Source organism: Rissa tridactyla, chromosome 7 (genome assembly GCF_028500815.1).
Source record: "Rissa tridactyla isolate bRisTri1 chromosome 7, bRisTri1.patW.cur.20221130, whole genome shotgun sequence".
Lineage (NCBI taxonomy): Eukaryota > Metazoa > Chordata > Aves > Charadriiformes > Laridae > Rissa > Rissa tridactyla.
The window spans coordinates 34,541,989-34,556,572 of NC_071472.1; the positions used below are offsets into that span (position 1 = coordinate 34,541,989).

The 14,584-nt window shown below is 36.4% G+C and overlaps 1 protein-coding gene across 1 annotated transcript in view; it reads left to right on the forward strand.

The window, feature by feature from the left end:
• The window catches only part of DNAH7 (dynein axonemal heavy chain 7), a 115,445-nt gene that overhangs the window by 14,846 nt on the left and 86,015 nt on the right, over positions 1-14,584 (forward strand). Inside the window, exons 11-17 of the mRNA XM_054208225.1 lie at positions 1,968-2,147; positions 3,432-3,707; positions 4,674-4,801; positions 4,983-5,061; positions 10,839-11,063; positions 12,435-12,581; positions 13,179-13,864. Of these exons, the coding sequence (XP_054064200.1) occupies positions 1,968-2,147; positions 3,432-3,707; positions 4,674-4,801; positions 4,983-5,061; positions 10,839-11,063; positions 12,435-12,581; positions 13,179-13,864 (1,721 nt within the window). The remainder of the gene's footprint in view (positions 1-1,967; positions 2,148-3,431; positions 3,708-4,673; positions 4,802-4,982; positions 5,062-10,838; positions 11,064-12,434; positions 12,582-13,178; positions 13,865-14,584) is intronic.

Genomic DNA, 14,584 nt, shown 5'->3' on the forward strand with positions numbered 1-14,584 from the left:
TTATTTCCTGTTTATTTTGCTTCTTTGGAAAAAAAAAAAAGATAGAAAAAATAAGTATGAAGTCTGGTAGCAGGTGCCTTCTGGAAAAAAAAGAATACTGTTTTAGGAATGCATTATTTATTAAGTAGATTTAAAATAACAGGGGTTTTTTTTGTCATGTAAGAAGGGAAATATCAACATATTTTAAATCTGTTATCCTTAAGAACATGCTGCAGTCAGTTAGACATACAGTAGAAATTCATTAATAAAAAAGCCATTTGCATCTTGCACTAGCGCTCTCTCTCCATAATACCCATCTGTGAAGGGAGTCTCATCTTCTCTCTGCTATTAGCAGGTGTTTACTACACGCTTTGGCAGAACAGTTCTTTGGGGAAAAAAAAGTAAGAAGGAAGGAGTTTCCTTTTGCACTCAGATAATGTCTGTTGTAGAGGTAAATATTTCTTGTTGATATTTGATGTCTTGGAGTGCAACTGGATCTTCGTTCAGCTTTTTGTTAATACAGCCTTGCCATCAAATATCCTCAGAACTCTGGCTCCAGGTAATATTGATGAAAAAACACACAGAGAATACAAGGAAGTAAGGAATCATGTGGAAACAGAGTATATTTTTTTCATTCCCACTCCCCTGTAATTGCTTTGTATACTTCTGAGTTAAATGACCTTTGATGTCTGCAGTAGTATTTTCTGTTCTTATTAGTAATAGGTACTTATTTTCTAATTGTTGTGGTTTGAGGAACGTGCAACAATTTATTGTAGTTCAGACAATTATTCTACCAGCTGATGACCCCTCCCCACCCGGGAAGGGTAATTGGGAAAAAGCAAGGAAATCGGAGGGCTGAAATATAAAGGGATTTAATAGAATAAGACTAGATAATTAACATTAATAACACTAAAGAACCAATATTGATACTGATACCAATATAAAATATACAAGGATTATACTCAGACAGTTCTATCAGTAGGAAGCTGTGTGCTCTCAGCAGTGAACAGCAAATCTCAGAGGCTGCAAGCGCTGGGGCTTGGGGGAGAAGGCCTCAGGGGTCCAGCACTGGGGCAAGAAGTTCTCAGGATCACAGCTATCAAAGGAGAGAGAGAACTTCTCAGCAAACTTTCTAATTTACATTGATTGTGGTGTTCATGGTATGAAATAATCCTCTTGGCCAGCTTGTCAAATACCCAGGTCTCGCTGCTCCTCATCCCTGAACCTGGCTAACTCAAAAACTCTAAGACTTTTAAACCCACATACCATAGCTGGCTGTAAAGTAAATATTTTCACAAATTCAGACACTAGAGCCTTCTAAAAGTGCAGTTTTCCCAGGCATTAGAAGATAAATTAGTCCTGTGTCACTCAAACCAGGACACTAATCTTAACCTTCCTAATGGTCATCCTATGCTACCTGGTAGTGATAAAATGCTTCCTCGTGTTTCCTAATTAAAATTTAGTGTAGTTAGAATACGTTAGCAGATGCAGGAAAGTTAAGAGATGTCTAATCCAGATTATAGATAGGATGAAGAATCAAATTATGCCACCAAGGACAAAAGCATGTTTTCATACTGGAATACGTGGGAATACATACTGCAAATATAACCCTCATAATACTTAGATTGGTTTTTGTGGATCAGATTCTTGTTTAGCAACAAAATTGGATGTAACACTCTTTTCTCTCTCTTTTTTTTTTTTTTTTTTTTTAAAATGTTAGTAGATTCATTGACTGGTCCAGATGACGAATGTACTGCTGTATTTCTGTATTCATGTATTGCTACACTTATGATGGCTGCTACTGCAAAGCTACTCTGCCTCAGTCTATGCAAACAACTTTATAAAAAGTTGTTGCCTCTGGTGTTTAGAGGATGTCTCTTGTGCCTGTATTTCGTCTTAATGAACATCAGTTTATGTGACTTTTATCAGAGATGTACTTAGGTTAACTAATATGTTACTTTCCTTTTTTTTTTTTGTGTGTGTGTTAGAAATCCGTCCAAGCCTACAAACACCCAGGTTTTATCCTGAGGCTGATCCTTCAGAATGATGGTATTAAATTTGAACCTGACTTTAATGACTTCAAGGACATATTATCGAATGTTTATGCTCTTATGATTGAAGCAGTCAGTGATATACCAAGAGTTGAGACCAAATTATTTTCGAAGTGGGTAAGAAATTACAATTCTCATGGGTTTTGTTTTATCATATTGTTGCTACGTGTAGTTCCTAGGTATTTTAATAAATAGCCCTATTGTCAGAACTCATATATAGTAATATTATAATACTCTTTCATGATATATGGAACACTTTGAAATCATCTAAATTTTATTAATGAAAGGCCCAATCACTGTTCTCTAAGCAAATAAAAAGCCAATAATTAATTAGTTTCTTCTATGAGTTATTTTATGCAACAGCTACTACTAATGTACTACAAACAAAATTGATGCATTTAAATTTTAAACACATTTCTGCAATATTCTGTATAATATATTCTATTTTGATACTGGGAAGGGTACTGTCTCTTTAAATATAGAAACTTTTGAATAGATTATCCTTTAAAAAAAATTGAAGCCATAATTTTTAAGCAGTTTATATTTTAGTTGGTCAAACAGGAAACAGTCCAGACTGAGTAAAAAGATTTTGTGAAATAATAATAACGTACCTTCTTGGTTTAGAATAGCATGTTACTTTCAGTGTAGCAGTCTTAATTTTTTAATGTATAGAGAGTGAAAGTAATGCTCTGTGGTGCCTCTTGATAATTTTCCAGAGAGCTGTGGAAGGTGAAAATTTCTTTTTTCCTGAAGGAATATAATTTGGACATTCTGTTGCCCTTTCTGGTTAACACCAACTTGAATTTTAAGTAAAGATACCAGTCCTCAAAATTTTTGTTAATATGCTTGGGCACATGACCAACAGAAACCTGAGTAGTGTGCTGTGCTTTATAAAAGCACTAATCAACAACATGTGAACAGACAAAAGACACATCTCAGGCGTGTCTAAATGCACAAGAGCAAGGCTCTAGATCTTCTGTGGAGTTGCACGAAAGTGCTTTCCATTTTCTAATCTTACAGATTCATCAGTTGATAGCAAAATTGAAATTGTGCCTGTGGTTCAGGAAAAAATAAAATCCATGTAGATTAAATTTAAAATTGTTGTTAGGATTGCCTTGGGTGGATAAGTATGTGGACTCCTGAGTTTCTGAATGAAGCAGCTCTGATTTCTTACCTGATGGAGGCAAACATCCATAACCTAGGATTCAAAAAAAATCTGTGATCAGAATGTAAATAGCTGTATATACAAAATTAGGTTTGTAATCAGACTTTAATTAGAAAGATTTTAAAGTAACATTAGGTTGATTTTTCTATACTGTTTTATTTCCATGACATAACTGAACTACAGACAACTGTAAGTTGAAAATGTGTATGGGTTTCTTTGTGGTTTTTTTTTCAAAGCCAAAAGGTGAGTCCTCATCAACTGTCTTGAAGCCCGTCATCCTACGTGAGATCTTGGATGAACATAAGAAAAGGATCAGAGAAGAAATTATCAAAGAAAGTGCAGCATCTCTGGGACATCTCAAGATGTATGATAAGTATAGCTTCCTCATAAACAAACAAGCTGAACAAGATATTGATCAATTCCTGACAGAGGAACATACCTTTGAAGAAATGAAAATGGAAATTATAAAGTACCAAAAACTTGCTAAGGAAATAAAATACACTTCTAGGAAGGTAAATTATAATAATATTCATTATAAGATATGGATGTCATTTTAATGTTGATTTTGTAGTAGGAATGTTGTAAGTCAAAGGTGATGATAATTAGCTGTGAGATAATTAAAGTGAAATAAAATTATTTTTTTCAGAAAAAGTTTTTCTGGGGTGTATTTGCCATACTTAAGTCAGACAATTATTTTTGCTAGTAATTGTCTTGGGACTTCTGAAGGCAGTTCAGAAGTGTATGTACATGCTCTAGTGACAGAGATTGTAGGGGGTATTATTTGTGTGTGTATGGTTGGACACGATGATCTCAAAGGTCCTTCCCAACCATGAAGATTCTATGATTCTACTTCAGAGTATGTTCTTAGAGTGAAGTGTAAAAGAAAGTGTGGGTCCAGCCATCTCCAAACTGCTTCTAAGGCAGAGAGAGGATCCATCCTTAACATGAGCCACGTTTTTTTTGTCCCTGTAAGGATATTCTGTGGTGAGAATCCTTTGTCTGTCCATTCTGAAAAAGAACTCAGAAGGCTAAAGTGGTTTTGCTTAAAGTGTTTTTCTCCTAGAATTCAGTGCAAACCCAAGTTCTGGACAAACTAGTACTTAATCCTAAGGAATGTCACGTGTCTTTAATGGTAAAGCAAGATTACCGCACTTTAGGTACATCTCAAACTCTGTAATTTCACTGGATGACATTCACTGCTACAGACAGTAGATGCCCTTCCTTTTTCAGGAAGCAGATTATTTGTCAAGGTAAAAGGCGAAGGAAGTAAGATTTATACAAAGTTCAATGTGCATATACAGAAGAACAGTTATTAGCAACTATAACTTTTTCTTTCCCTTTTTCACTTGCAGGTTTTAAAAGCATTTTATGATTTAACTAAATTCCTAGGTGAGATCCCTGACATTCTGCTTAAGACAGTGAGAGAAAATAGGTAAAAGCTATTCAGTGTTCTGACAACTGTTATATTTGTATTGCAGTATCTCCGTCTAGGAATGTTTGAATTGCATTGTGATGGATTAATAAGCGCTTTGGTAAAGCGAGCGGATAGTATTTGTGAAAAAGTTATTTCCAAAATGTTCAAAGATCATCAAGACATAAATGTGAGGTAACTCTCAAACTGAAAATGTGTATTGAAATGTACTTAATTTTGTTTCCACTATAGAATTTTTTTTAATCCTTAAAGGGTATGTTGATCTCATTTTTGCTATTATAAATGTATGCGATATGCCCAAGGATGATTAAAACAAAACACACATGCCAAACTCATTATTTTATGTATTTTTCAGACTATGCGATGAGTTCGAGAGAATATCAGAAAAAGCCCTTACTACACCATCTAACACACAGGAACTAATGGAACTTAAGGTACTCTCTTCTTTTTTTATCAGTTCAAGCAAGAAGTAGCTACTGATACTATTGCTCTGGCTTTAAGCAGTAGCATATGCAAGTTGCGTCCTTTACAGGTATGATTCTGGCCTTGTCACTGGTGCTATATCTGTATTACAAAATAGAAAGGGACAGGTCGTCTTTGGCTGTGAGGCTAAATTTCATAGCCTGGCTCTAATACATACGGCTAAACTCTTTTCCCCACCAAAATGTCACGGGTGCAACCAGACTGCCTATTTGGAACAGTCCTTTGTCTCTTCTGTCACTTGCCCTGTACAGTGGCATTGTTGGTGAGAATGCCATTTGGGCCAAAACCCTATATGGCAGCTGTCTCAAAAGTGGGGGGTGTGCAGCCTGGGAGTACACAAGATAATCCATTGGAGTATGTGAAGGAAACAGTATTTATTTTTATCTAAAAAAAGTGAGAAAGAAAGTAAGCTTTACCAATATTTAATATACAGATTGACCCTGGTGCCCTAACTCAGTCTGTATCAGAGGGTCCTGCGTCACGTACGTATGTGAGGTGTCCTGAGGAAAGAGTGGGTGTTTCTCAATACGGAGGGATTCACAGTGGCAACCTCACTTATTCGCTTGCTTTTAGTGTATTACTGTGTATTGCAGTTTGTGCACCCAGTTAAGTACATTTATGTGTTACGTTATCTGGTTTTAACTAACCTAACCCTCACAAAATGGGCAAGTGGCTTAAAAAGATTCCCTCAAAGAAACTGCAGATTCAAGATAATACTAGTAATGCAAGCACAAGGGATCAACAAGAAAATGGCAGAGCTGAAACTTCTAGTACAAGCTCTTCATCAGCCATATTACGGGGTAAAAATGATGATGGTCTAATCCGATTTGACAAGTTGGCCAAAAAAATTCCAAATTATCAGGAAGAGTATTCAAAATATGAATTTACATCCATTATTGTTAATGATGAACTTTGCCTGAAATGTCTATTTTGCTTTGAGATATTAGTTAATGATAGTATGAAAGCAGTACACTTAGCAAGAAACGTAAAAACTAAGTATCCAGATCAGGAATAGAAACCTCTACAGTTTTTTGAGTGAAGTTTCAAGTCATGCATTACTCAATCCGGTACCCTGCAAAATGCAATGATCCATGCTTAGAAGACTCAGAAGCCTTCTCTTATTCAATAGTGAAAGAGAAAAAGCCACAGACCAATTGGGAAACAATTGTTCTTCCTGCTGTGGTAAAAATGGCATGAAAAATTATATTGTAACAAACTAAAATGCATTTCTTTGTCAGCAAATACTGTTGGAAGGCCCATGGAAAACATTGCTGAAGATTTGTAGACACAAGTAGTAGAACAAGTTATGCAGTGTGGGAGATTTGCTATAGATCTGGACGAAAGTACAGATTTTTAATATATCTCAGCTTATGGTATTTGCTAGATTCTGTTTTAATAATGAAATAGATGAAGAACTACCTTTTTCTGAGCCACTAAAGGAAAGATGTATTGGAGGAAATATATTTTCAACAGTAAATGACTCCTTTAATAAAAATAATGCTTTATGGAAAAACTGGTCAAGTGTAGCCACTGATGGAACGGCTTCTTTGACTAGAATAAAAAAAGATAGCACCATGCATGAAATTCATTCACTGCATCATTCATAAGCATGCTATGGCAGAAAGACATTGGAGCCAGAAGTGCATAAAGTTCTACAGGATGTCATCAATGTGGTAAATTTTATAAAACAAATCTTTAAATAGTAGAATCTTCAGAATAGTTTATATTGAGATGGGCTGTGACCATGAAGATCTTTTGTACCGCACAGAGGTTTGCTGGTTATCTTGTCACAAATTCCTTTAAAGGAGTTGTTGAACTTAAAGATGAGTTATGATTTTTTCTTTTACAAAAAGACAAGTATTCCTAATTTCACTGACCTTTTCTGTGATGACAAGTGGCAGTCGCTAGTATGCTACCTAGCAAATATTTTTGGTAAAATAATGACACTTAATCTGTCCTTCAAGGTAAGGTAACACCTTTAAGAATGAGTGAGAAATTAACTGCTTTGCAGAAGGAAATCATACTATGGAGACAGCATTTTGAAAACGTGTGTTTGGAAATGTTTCCATTGTTATGTGATTTTGTTGCTGAAAAATATGTTTTGTTGCCCCCTGCTAAAAACTCTCATACCTGTACACTTTACAAACTTGGAAACAGAATTATCGAACCTGTTTACAAATCTTACAAAGTATTTCAGTGGGTCTTGAATGCATTTGTTAAAAATGCAAAAATGCAAGAATAACTGAGTGGCATCAAGGAAGATGGAAATTCACTAGATGAATTTTAACAAAAACCTTTGCATAATTAGTGGATGGGATCATGATTTGGTATTAAGCACAGCCAATGATGCAATTCTTCCATTTTGATCTATGTATCTTTGAGGGTTTTTTTTTTTTAGACTATGACTGCCATTAAAACAAAGTATTGAAATAAACTCAATTTAGAACCAGACCTTTGAATCTCTGAATCTCAAAGTGTTAAATCAAGATTAATGAAGCATATTCAATCACATTGCTCTCACTAAAAATCTTGAGGTACTGAATGACTTTTTCACCTTGGTCTTCACTGGCAAGGGCTCTAACCACACTGCCCAAGTTGCAGAAGGTAAAACCAGGCTATGGGAATGAAGAACTGCCCACTGTAGGAGAAGATCATGTTAGAGACTATCTGAGGAACCTGAAGGTACGCAAGACCATTTGACCTGATAAAGTCTATCCATGGGTCCTGAGGGAACTGGTGGATGAAGTTGCAAAGCCCCTTTCCATTATATTTGAAAAGTTGTGGCAGTCTGGTGAAGTTCCCACTGATTGGAAAAGGGGAAACATAACCCCCATTTTCAAAAAGGGAAAAAAGGAAGACCTGGGGAACTGCAGACTGGTGAGTCTCACCTCTGTGCCTGGCAAGATCATGGAGCAGATCCTCCTGGAAACTCTGATAAGGCACATGAAAAATAAGGAGATGATTGGTGACAGCCAACATGGATTCAACAGAGGCAAATTGTGCCTGACAATTTTGGTGGCCTTCTATGATGTTGCCATAGCATTGGTAGATAAGGAGAGATCAACTGATGTCATCTACCTGGACTTATGCAAAGCATTTGACACTGTCCCGCATGACATCCTGGTCTCTAAATTGGAAAGGCATGGATTTGATGGATGGACCACTTGGTGGATAAGGAACTGGCTAGATGGCCGCACTCAAAGGGTTGCAGTCAATGGCTCAATGTCCACATGGAAACCAGTGACGAGTGACGTTCCTGAGGGGTCAGTACTGGGACTAGTGCTGTTTAACATCTTTGTCAGTGACATGGACAGTGGGATTGAGGGCACCCTCAGCAAGTTTGCCAATGACACCAAGCTGTGTGGTGCGGTCGATACGCTGGAGGGAGGAGATGCCATTGAGAGGGACCTTGACAGGCTTGAGAGGTGGGCCTGTGCAAACCTCATGAAGTTCAAAGAGGCCAAGTGCAAGGTCCTGCACCTGGGTCACGGCAATCCCAGTCACAAATACAGGCTGAGTGGAGAATGGCTTGAGAGCAGCCCTGAGCAGAAGGACTTGGGGATGCTGGTGGACGAGAAGCTCAACATGAGCCAGCAATGCATGCTTGCAGCCCAGAAAGCCAACTGTATCCTGGGCTGCGTCAAAAGAAGCGTGGCGAGCAGGTCGAGAGAGGTGATTCTCCCCCTCTACTCTGCTCTGGTGAGACCCCACCTGGACTACTGCGTGCCGCTCTGGAGTCCTCAGCACAAGAAGGACATGGACCTGTTGGAGCGAGTCTGGCAGAGGGCCATGAAGATGGTCAGAGGACTGGAGCACCTCTGCTATGAAGACAGGCTGAGAGAGTTGGGGTTGTTCATCCTGGAGAAGGGAAGGCTCTGAGGAGATCTTATAGCAGCATTCCGGTACCTGAAGGGGGCCTACAGAAAAGATGGGGAGGGACTCTTTCTCAGGGAGTGGAGTGATAGGACAAGGGGTAACAGTTTTAAACTGGAAGAGGGTAGATTTATATTAGATATTAGGAAGAAATTCTTCACTGTGAGGGTGGTGAGGCACTGGAAGATGTTGCCCAGGGAAGCTGTGGATGCCCCATCCCTGGAAGTGTTCAAGGCCAGGCTGGATGGGGCTTTGAGCAGCCTGGTCTAGTGGGAGGTGTCCCTGCCCATGGCAGTGGGGTTGGAACTAGATGATCCTTAAGGTCCTTTCTAACCCAAACCATTCTATAATTCTATGTTAATATTAGTGAAAGCAAAAATATTTCTGTAAAATTAATGAATAAAAATTATTTAATATATTGTTTATTTCATCTTCACTTAATAATTTTTTAATTTCTTTTTTTTGAATGCTTTATTGTGTACATAATATGTTAGTACAGTAGTATGTGTGTATAATTGCTAAATAAATATACATATATTCAGGGGGTATTCTCAAAAATTTCTTACTGATGAGGATGTGTGATCTAGAAAGTTTGGAGGCCATTGCTATAGGGGAGCATGCTAGCAAGCGGTGTGACTGGCTGGAATGCTGATTGAGCCTCTTAGTAATATAGGTATTACCTGGAAGTTTTGGCACTGATTTTCATGAAGCAAAACTTGGAATAAGTGCGTGGTTTTATTTCTATGCCCATCTAGCTAGTGTAAGTAGATAACAACTAATTTCTGTAGTGTGGGCAACATGCCAGTAGAATTAAATTTAGACTGTGTTTTCTTTAGGCTTCTGAACAGATAGTGTAGTTAAACACTGAATATCTCTTGGCTCTCCTGAATTAAATTCAAGCAGTTGGATTAGGTGTGGAAGACTCAATATCCATTCCCAATATCCTAAACTAATCGAAGAGTTGAAACCTGAGACGTAGGGAACTTTAATATGTATTTAATTCTTCACAAGACAACTTTAAAAAGCACTCATTGGCAAGTTGTATGAAGTAATTTTGTTGAATGATCATTTAAAATTTAGCAGATGTAGGGTTTGCAGTTCGGTAACTGTAAAATCCCATCTCCTCGCTTACAAATACCACTTCTGTAATCAAAACCCTGCTGTTTCTTTGATGTATTCAGGCTCCAGTTCAGCAAAGCACTTATATTCACACTTGAAATGTGATGCGTCTTAGTCGCTTGCTGTTCAGCAAAGTTCTGATGTATATGCCCAATGTTAAATGTGTGAAATACAGGAGTTTGCGTAAAATAAATTGGATGTCTGAGTGATTCGAACTTTTGCTACAGTGAAGTTTAACATAGGATATAATTGGAGTAATTTTTTCAAGCAAAAAGTAAAATGTTTAGAAGCTGAACTATGTGCTGTCTGAGAATATGGCGCCTTTAAAATGCTGACATGTTATGCTATAATTTTGTGTTGGAGAATAAACAAATTGCATGTAATCATGTGTAGCATGACAGCACCACACTTTCTTTCCCAAACCTGCAACACTTACAACAGGCTGTCTGGATTGGCTTCTGTTAGTCCAAACCCTTGTACATACAGCTTCACCCATTCTTTTGAGTTTTATTCAATAAAATAGCTAGGAAGGCAGTTGTATTAAAAATTTTATGCTGTAAAAATGGCGAATACCATGCTGCTCCAAATAATCACCTTTTCAGCTCATGTATTTCTAGTTTTATTTCATTTTCCTTGTAAAAAATAAGCTTATAAAGTTCAGTATTAACGACTTCAGGCATTATTTTGTCATGAAATTATATAAAAAATTTCTTCCCTTTTAATTTCTATTCCACAGGCCTGTGTACAGAAAATGGAAACATGTGACATGCTTGAATTGGAGCAGAAATTAGTGGATGCTGTAAATTGCATTGCTTTCCTGATAGAATGTGTCAACTTTTCACCAGCAGACATTCGACTGAACACTAATGTGTTCCAATGGCATGCACGAATGCCAGATATCTTTGAAGAGCACAGAAAGATAATTAAAGAAAAAACAGATCAATTTCAAGATGGTCTTAAGGTTTGTAATGACAGTATTTTAAAAATCCTTGAGCTACTAATTTTGAATGGCATATAGGATGTGAAATAATGGATGGAATAACCTTTTATTTTCACATATATTTTAAAAAGAAGCTCGAAGTAGATGTTTTTATATTATTCTCAGTATTAACTAATTTTTGCCTGCTTTCCACTCATTTGTTTTACACATATCCACAAGTACTGCAAGACAAGCAACATTTCACATTTTTCACTCTGAAAGGTCATTGGCTACAGAACTTCCAGTGATGTTGATGAAAGTTGTCTGTATGTGAAATAGTGAAATTCAGATAGATCCTCTAAGGACAAGTGCATGACTTAATTTATGTCCCTGAGCAATCCCTTTGGAGTCAATGGCAGTATATGAAATTTCTATGATAAAAAAAAAAAACACATTAATTTGCAAGTCTGATTTTGCTGTTAGAATAACAGCTTATGTTATGTTTTATAACATAACTGCATCTTGTTTTGGGTTTGTTTTATTTATTTTAATCTCTTATATTTTATCTCTGTTAGAATTTTTCATTATATTTACTAGGCTTTTACAGTACAATTTGTTATATTATCTAAGTGATGGGGCCTCTCCACAAGGATTGCTAATTACTAGACTGCTGATCTGTTATAGTTACTGCCTGTATACCTGTCTGCTTTGGTTTTCTTGTGCTCCTTAGTCTCATCATCATTTTGTCTTAGATCATACATATTTTGAGATAGTGAGCTTCTATGTTTATGCAGTATGTTTAAAGAAGAAGCTGGTAAGTGTTATTACGTTATAGATAAATGTGGAGCATATTCTCCGTTATCTTGAAACATTTTATTGCTTTGTATGGTTTAATGCTTGGTTTCAGAAATTGACCACTACTGATACTCAATGTAAAATATGTGTTGAGGAGTTGTATATACAAGGAAAAAGCTATCCTTGGAGTGTATGGCTTTAAGACAAGAGACACTTCTGTCTTGTGAAACTGTTAATCTTTGTCTGTCATTTGATTAATCCTATTATTCTATTTAAATTTGAGATATATTAGGCATTTCAATTTAGCTTTCTATTATTAGCCTGCTGACTATGTCCATCGCAGAAAGCAGAAGTTTTAATGTCCAAATATATCCTATGATATAGAACCCAAAGTCACAACTGTCAGGCCAGTAAATCACTGCACGTAACAGTAGGATTCAGGGCAAATTCTGTAATTTGGGTGGAATAGATACTCATGTGCAAATATGTTGGATGCCTTGGATTTTCTGCAAGTATAAAGTATCTTACCATAGCAAATCAGAACAGTTATTCCTTCTTTTTACAGAAATTTATTGTGATTTTTTTAAATGAGTATATGCTTGCTTGATGTTTAATTAGATACGCTGTGAACAATTTGTTGAGGACCTGAAAAGCTACTCTAAGCAGGTTGAAGAATTTAGCACATTTGGAGATATTGAGGAAGTCAACAGGTATTTGAAGAAAGCTCAAGTGTTAAAGACAAAATTGGATCTTGCTGTGGATAAGGTACAGATTATAGTCTAAACTAGTTCAATAGTATAAATTGTAAATCAATATTTGTCAGTATCAACAGTTTGCTCAGTAATGCAGTTGCTGAGATGTGGCAAAGTAATTCTTAATTCAGCTATGAAATGTTTTTACGTGATTTATGACAAACAGCAAATTTAATGAGCACAATAATTTGTTACTATGTGGTCTTGAGTTAATATGTCAGCACTTTGCATAGTGAAAGAGTGGATTAAGTTTATGTAGGTTTTCATCGAAATTTTAGTTTTATGTTCTCGGAAGGGCAATTCCTGATCGTCATTATTACCTCCCATCTGTTAAAAACTCCATGGTAATACAAGTTATAGAGGAATGCCCAGGTATCGCTTTAAACCTCTAACTATATTCCTATATTCACTGGCATGAATGCTGAGCTGTTACTGTTAAAGATTGTTTTAACTGCAGTTAATTACATCAATTACATAATAGACTGGTTTAGTAACTCAAAACTTGATTTGAAGCTTGCTGAAGACGTGAGAAAAACCTCCCTAATCCCTGTGGTAAGGGCCTGGTATCACGAACAGCTTTGTATTTCAGACCTCGCTTATATCTCAACAGATTGATCAATTTAATTCAGAAGAAGAGTCCTTTGGATGGCCAGTATCTCAGTACCCTCAGCATAAAAACATTCGAAATGCTCTTGCTCCATATCTTCATCTCTATGATATGACTGTTGAATTCAACAGAAAACACAAAGACTGGACAGAGGGATCATTTAAAGAAGTGGATCCAGACAAAGTAGAGGTAGATGTAGGAAACTACTGGCATGGACTGTATAAACTAGAAAAAACATTCCACAATTCTCCAAATGCATTAGCAATAACAAGACAGGTTAAATCAAAAGTAGAGGAATTCAGATGCCACATTCCCCTAATCCAGGTGATTTGCAATCCTGGTTTGCAAGAAAGGCACTGGGAAGAGATGTCAAAAATTGCAGGTTTACCACTGTTTCCTTCTGAAAACTCAAATGTCTTGTCATATATTAACTTGCATCTTGAACGATTCCTAGAAAAGTTTGAGACCGTCAGTGAAACAGCCAGCAAAGAACATTCATTTGAGAAAGCTTTAACGAAAATGATTTCTGAGTGGGATCAAATGGAGTTCACTCTTCTTGCCTATAGAGAAACAGGAACCCATATTTTGTCATCTGTAGACGATATTCAGATGTTATTGGATGACCACATTGTCAAAACTCAGACTATGAGAGGATCTCCATTCATTAAGCATTATGAAAAGAGAGTAAGGTAATTTTTTTCCTAATAGAAAGTCACCAAGCAATGTTACCAAACGAAAAATCTTTTCTGCTTAATGTATAGCATAAGGACTTCAAATGCTTTTGTTTATCCTCCTTAAGCAGTGGATTAATCTCATTTTAAAGGTCTGAAGCTTTTTGTCGCATGTCAGCTACATGCTATTTAATCCCATAAAGCTGATTTTTACTCTTAATTAATGATATGTGTAGTTCTAATGGATTGGAGAGGTTGCTAAACCTTTTTAATGCTCGCTGGTACTTAAGACACATCGTAACATTACCTTTGTTTTAATAGATAAAACATATATGAGATGTAGATGGAAAAGTTGTAGACTAAGAGAATATAGTCTAAACTTTCTACCTAAATTATAAAGTTATGAAATCTTTTAGCTCTTCAGTGATTAAAAATGTTAGAGCTTATGTAAGGGAGATGAAGAACATGAAAACAAGGCAAATTTCAGGGAGATGATGAAAGATGTTTTTTTCCTAATGCAGAAAATTAAATGCCAAAACTTAGTTTTGTCTCGTTCCTCAATTAATAATTGAGGAATCTTAAATCCCCCAAATATAGCTGTATCATGGAAAACCAAAAAACTTTCATCTAAAGTTTGGCTATAATTATCTAGCTACATAAGTAACCTCCAAACGCCCATTAACCTGCAAAAATGCTACTTCAGATTTCAGCACATATTCAATAAATATGAATACATAC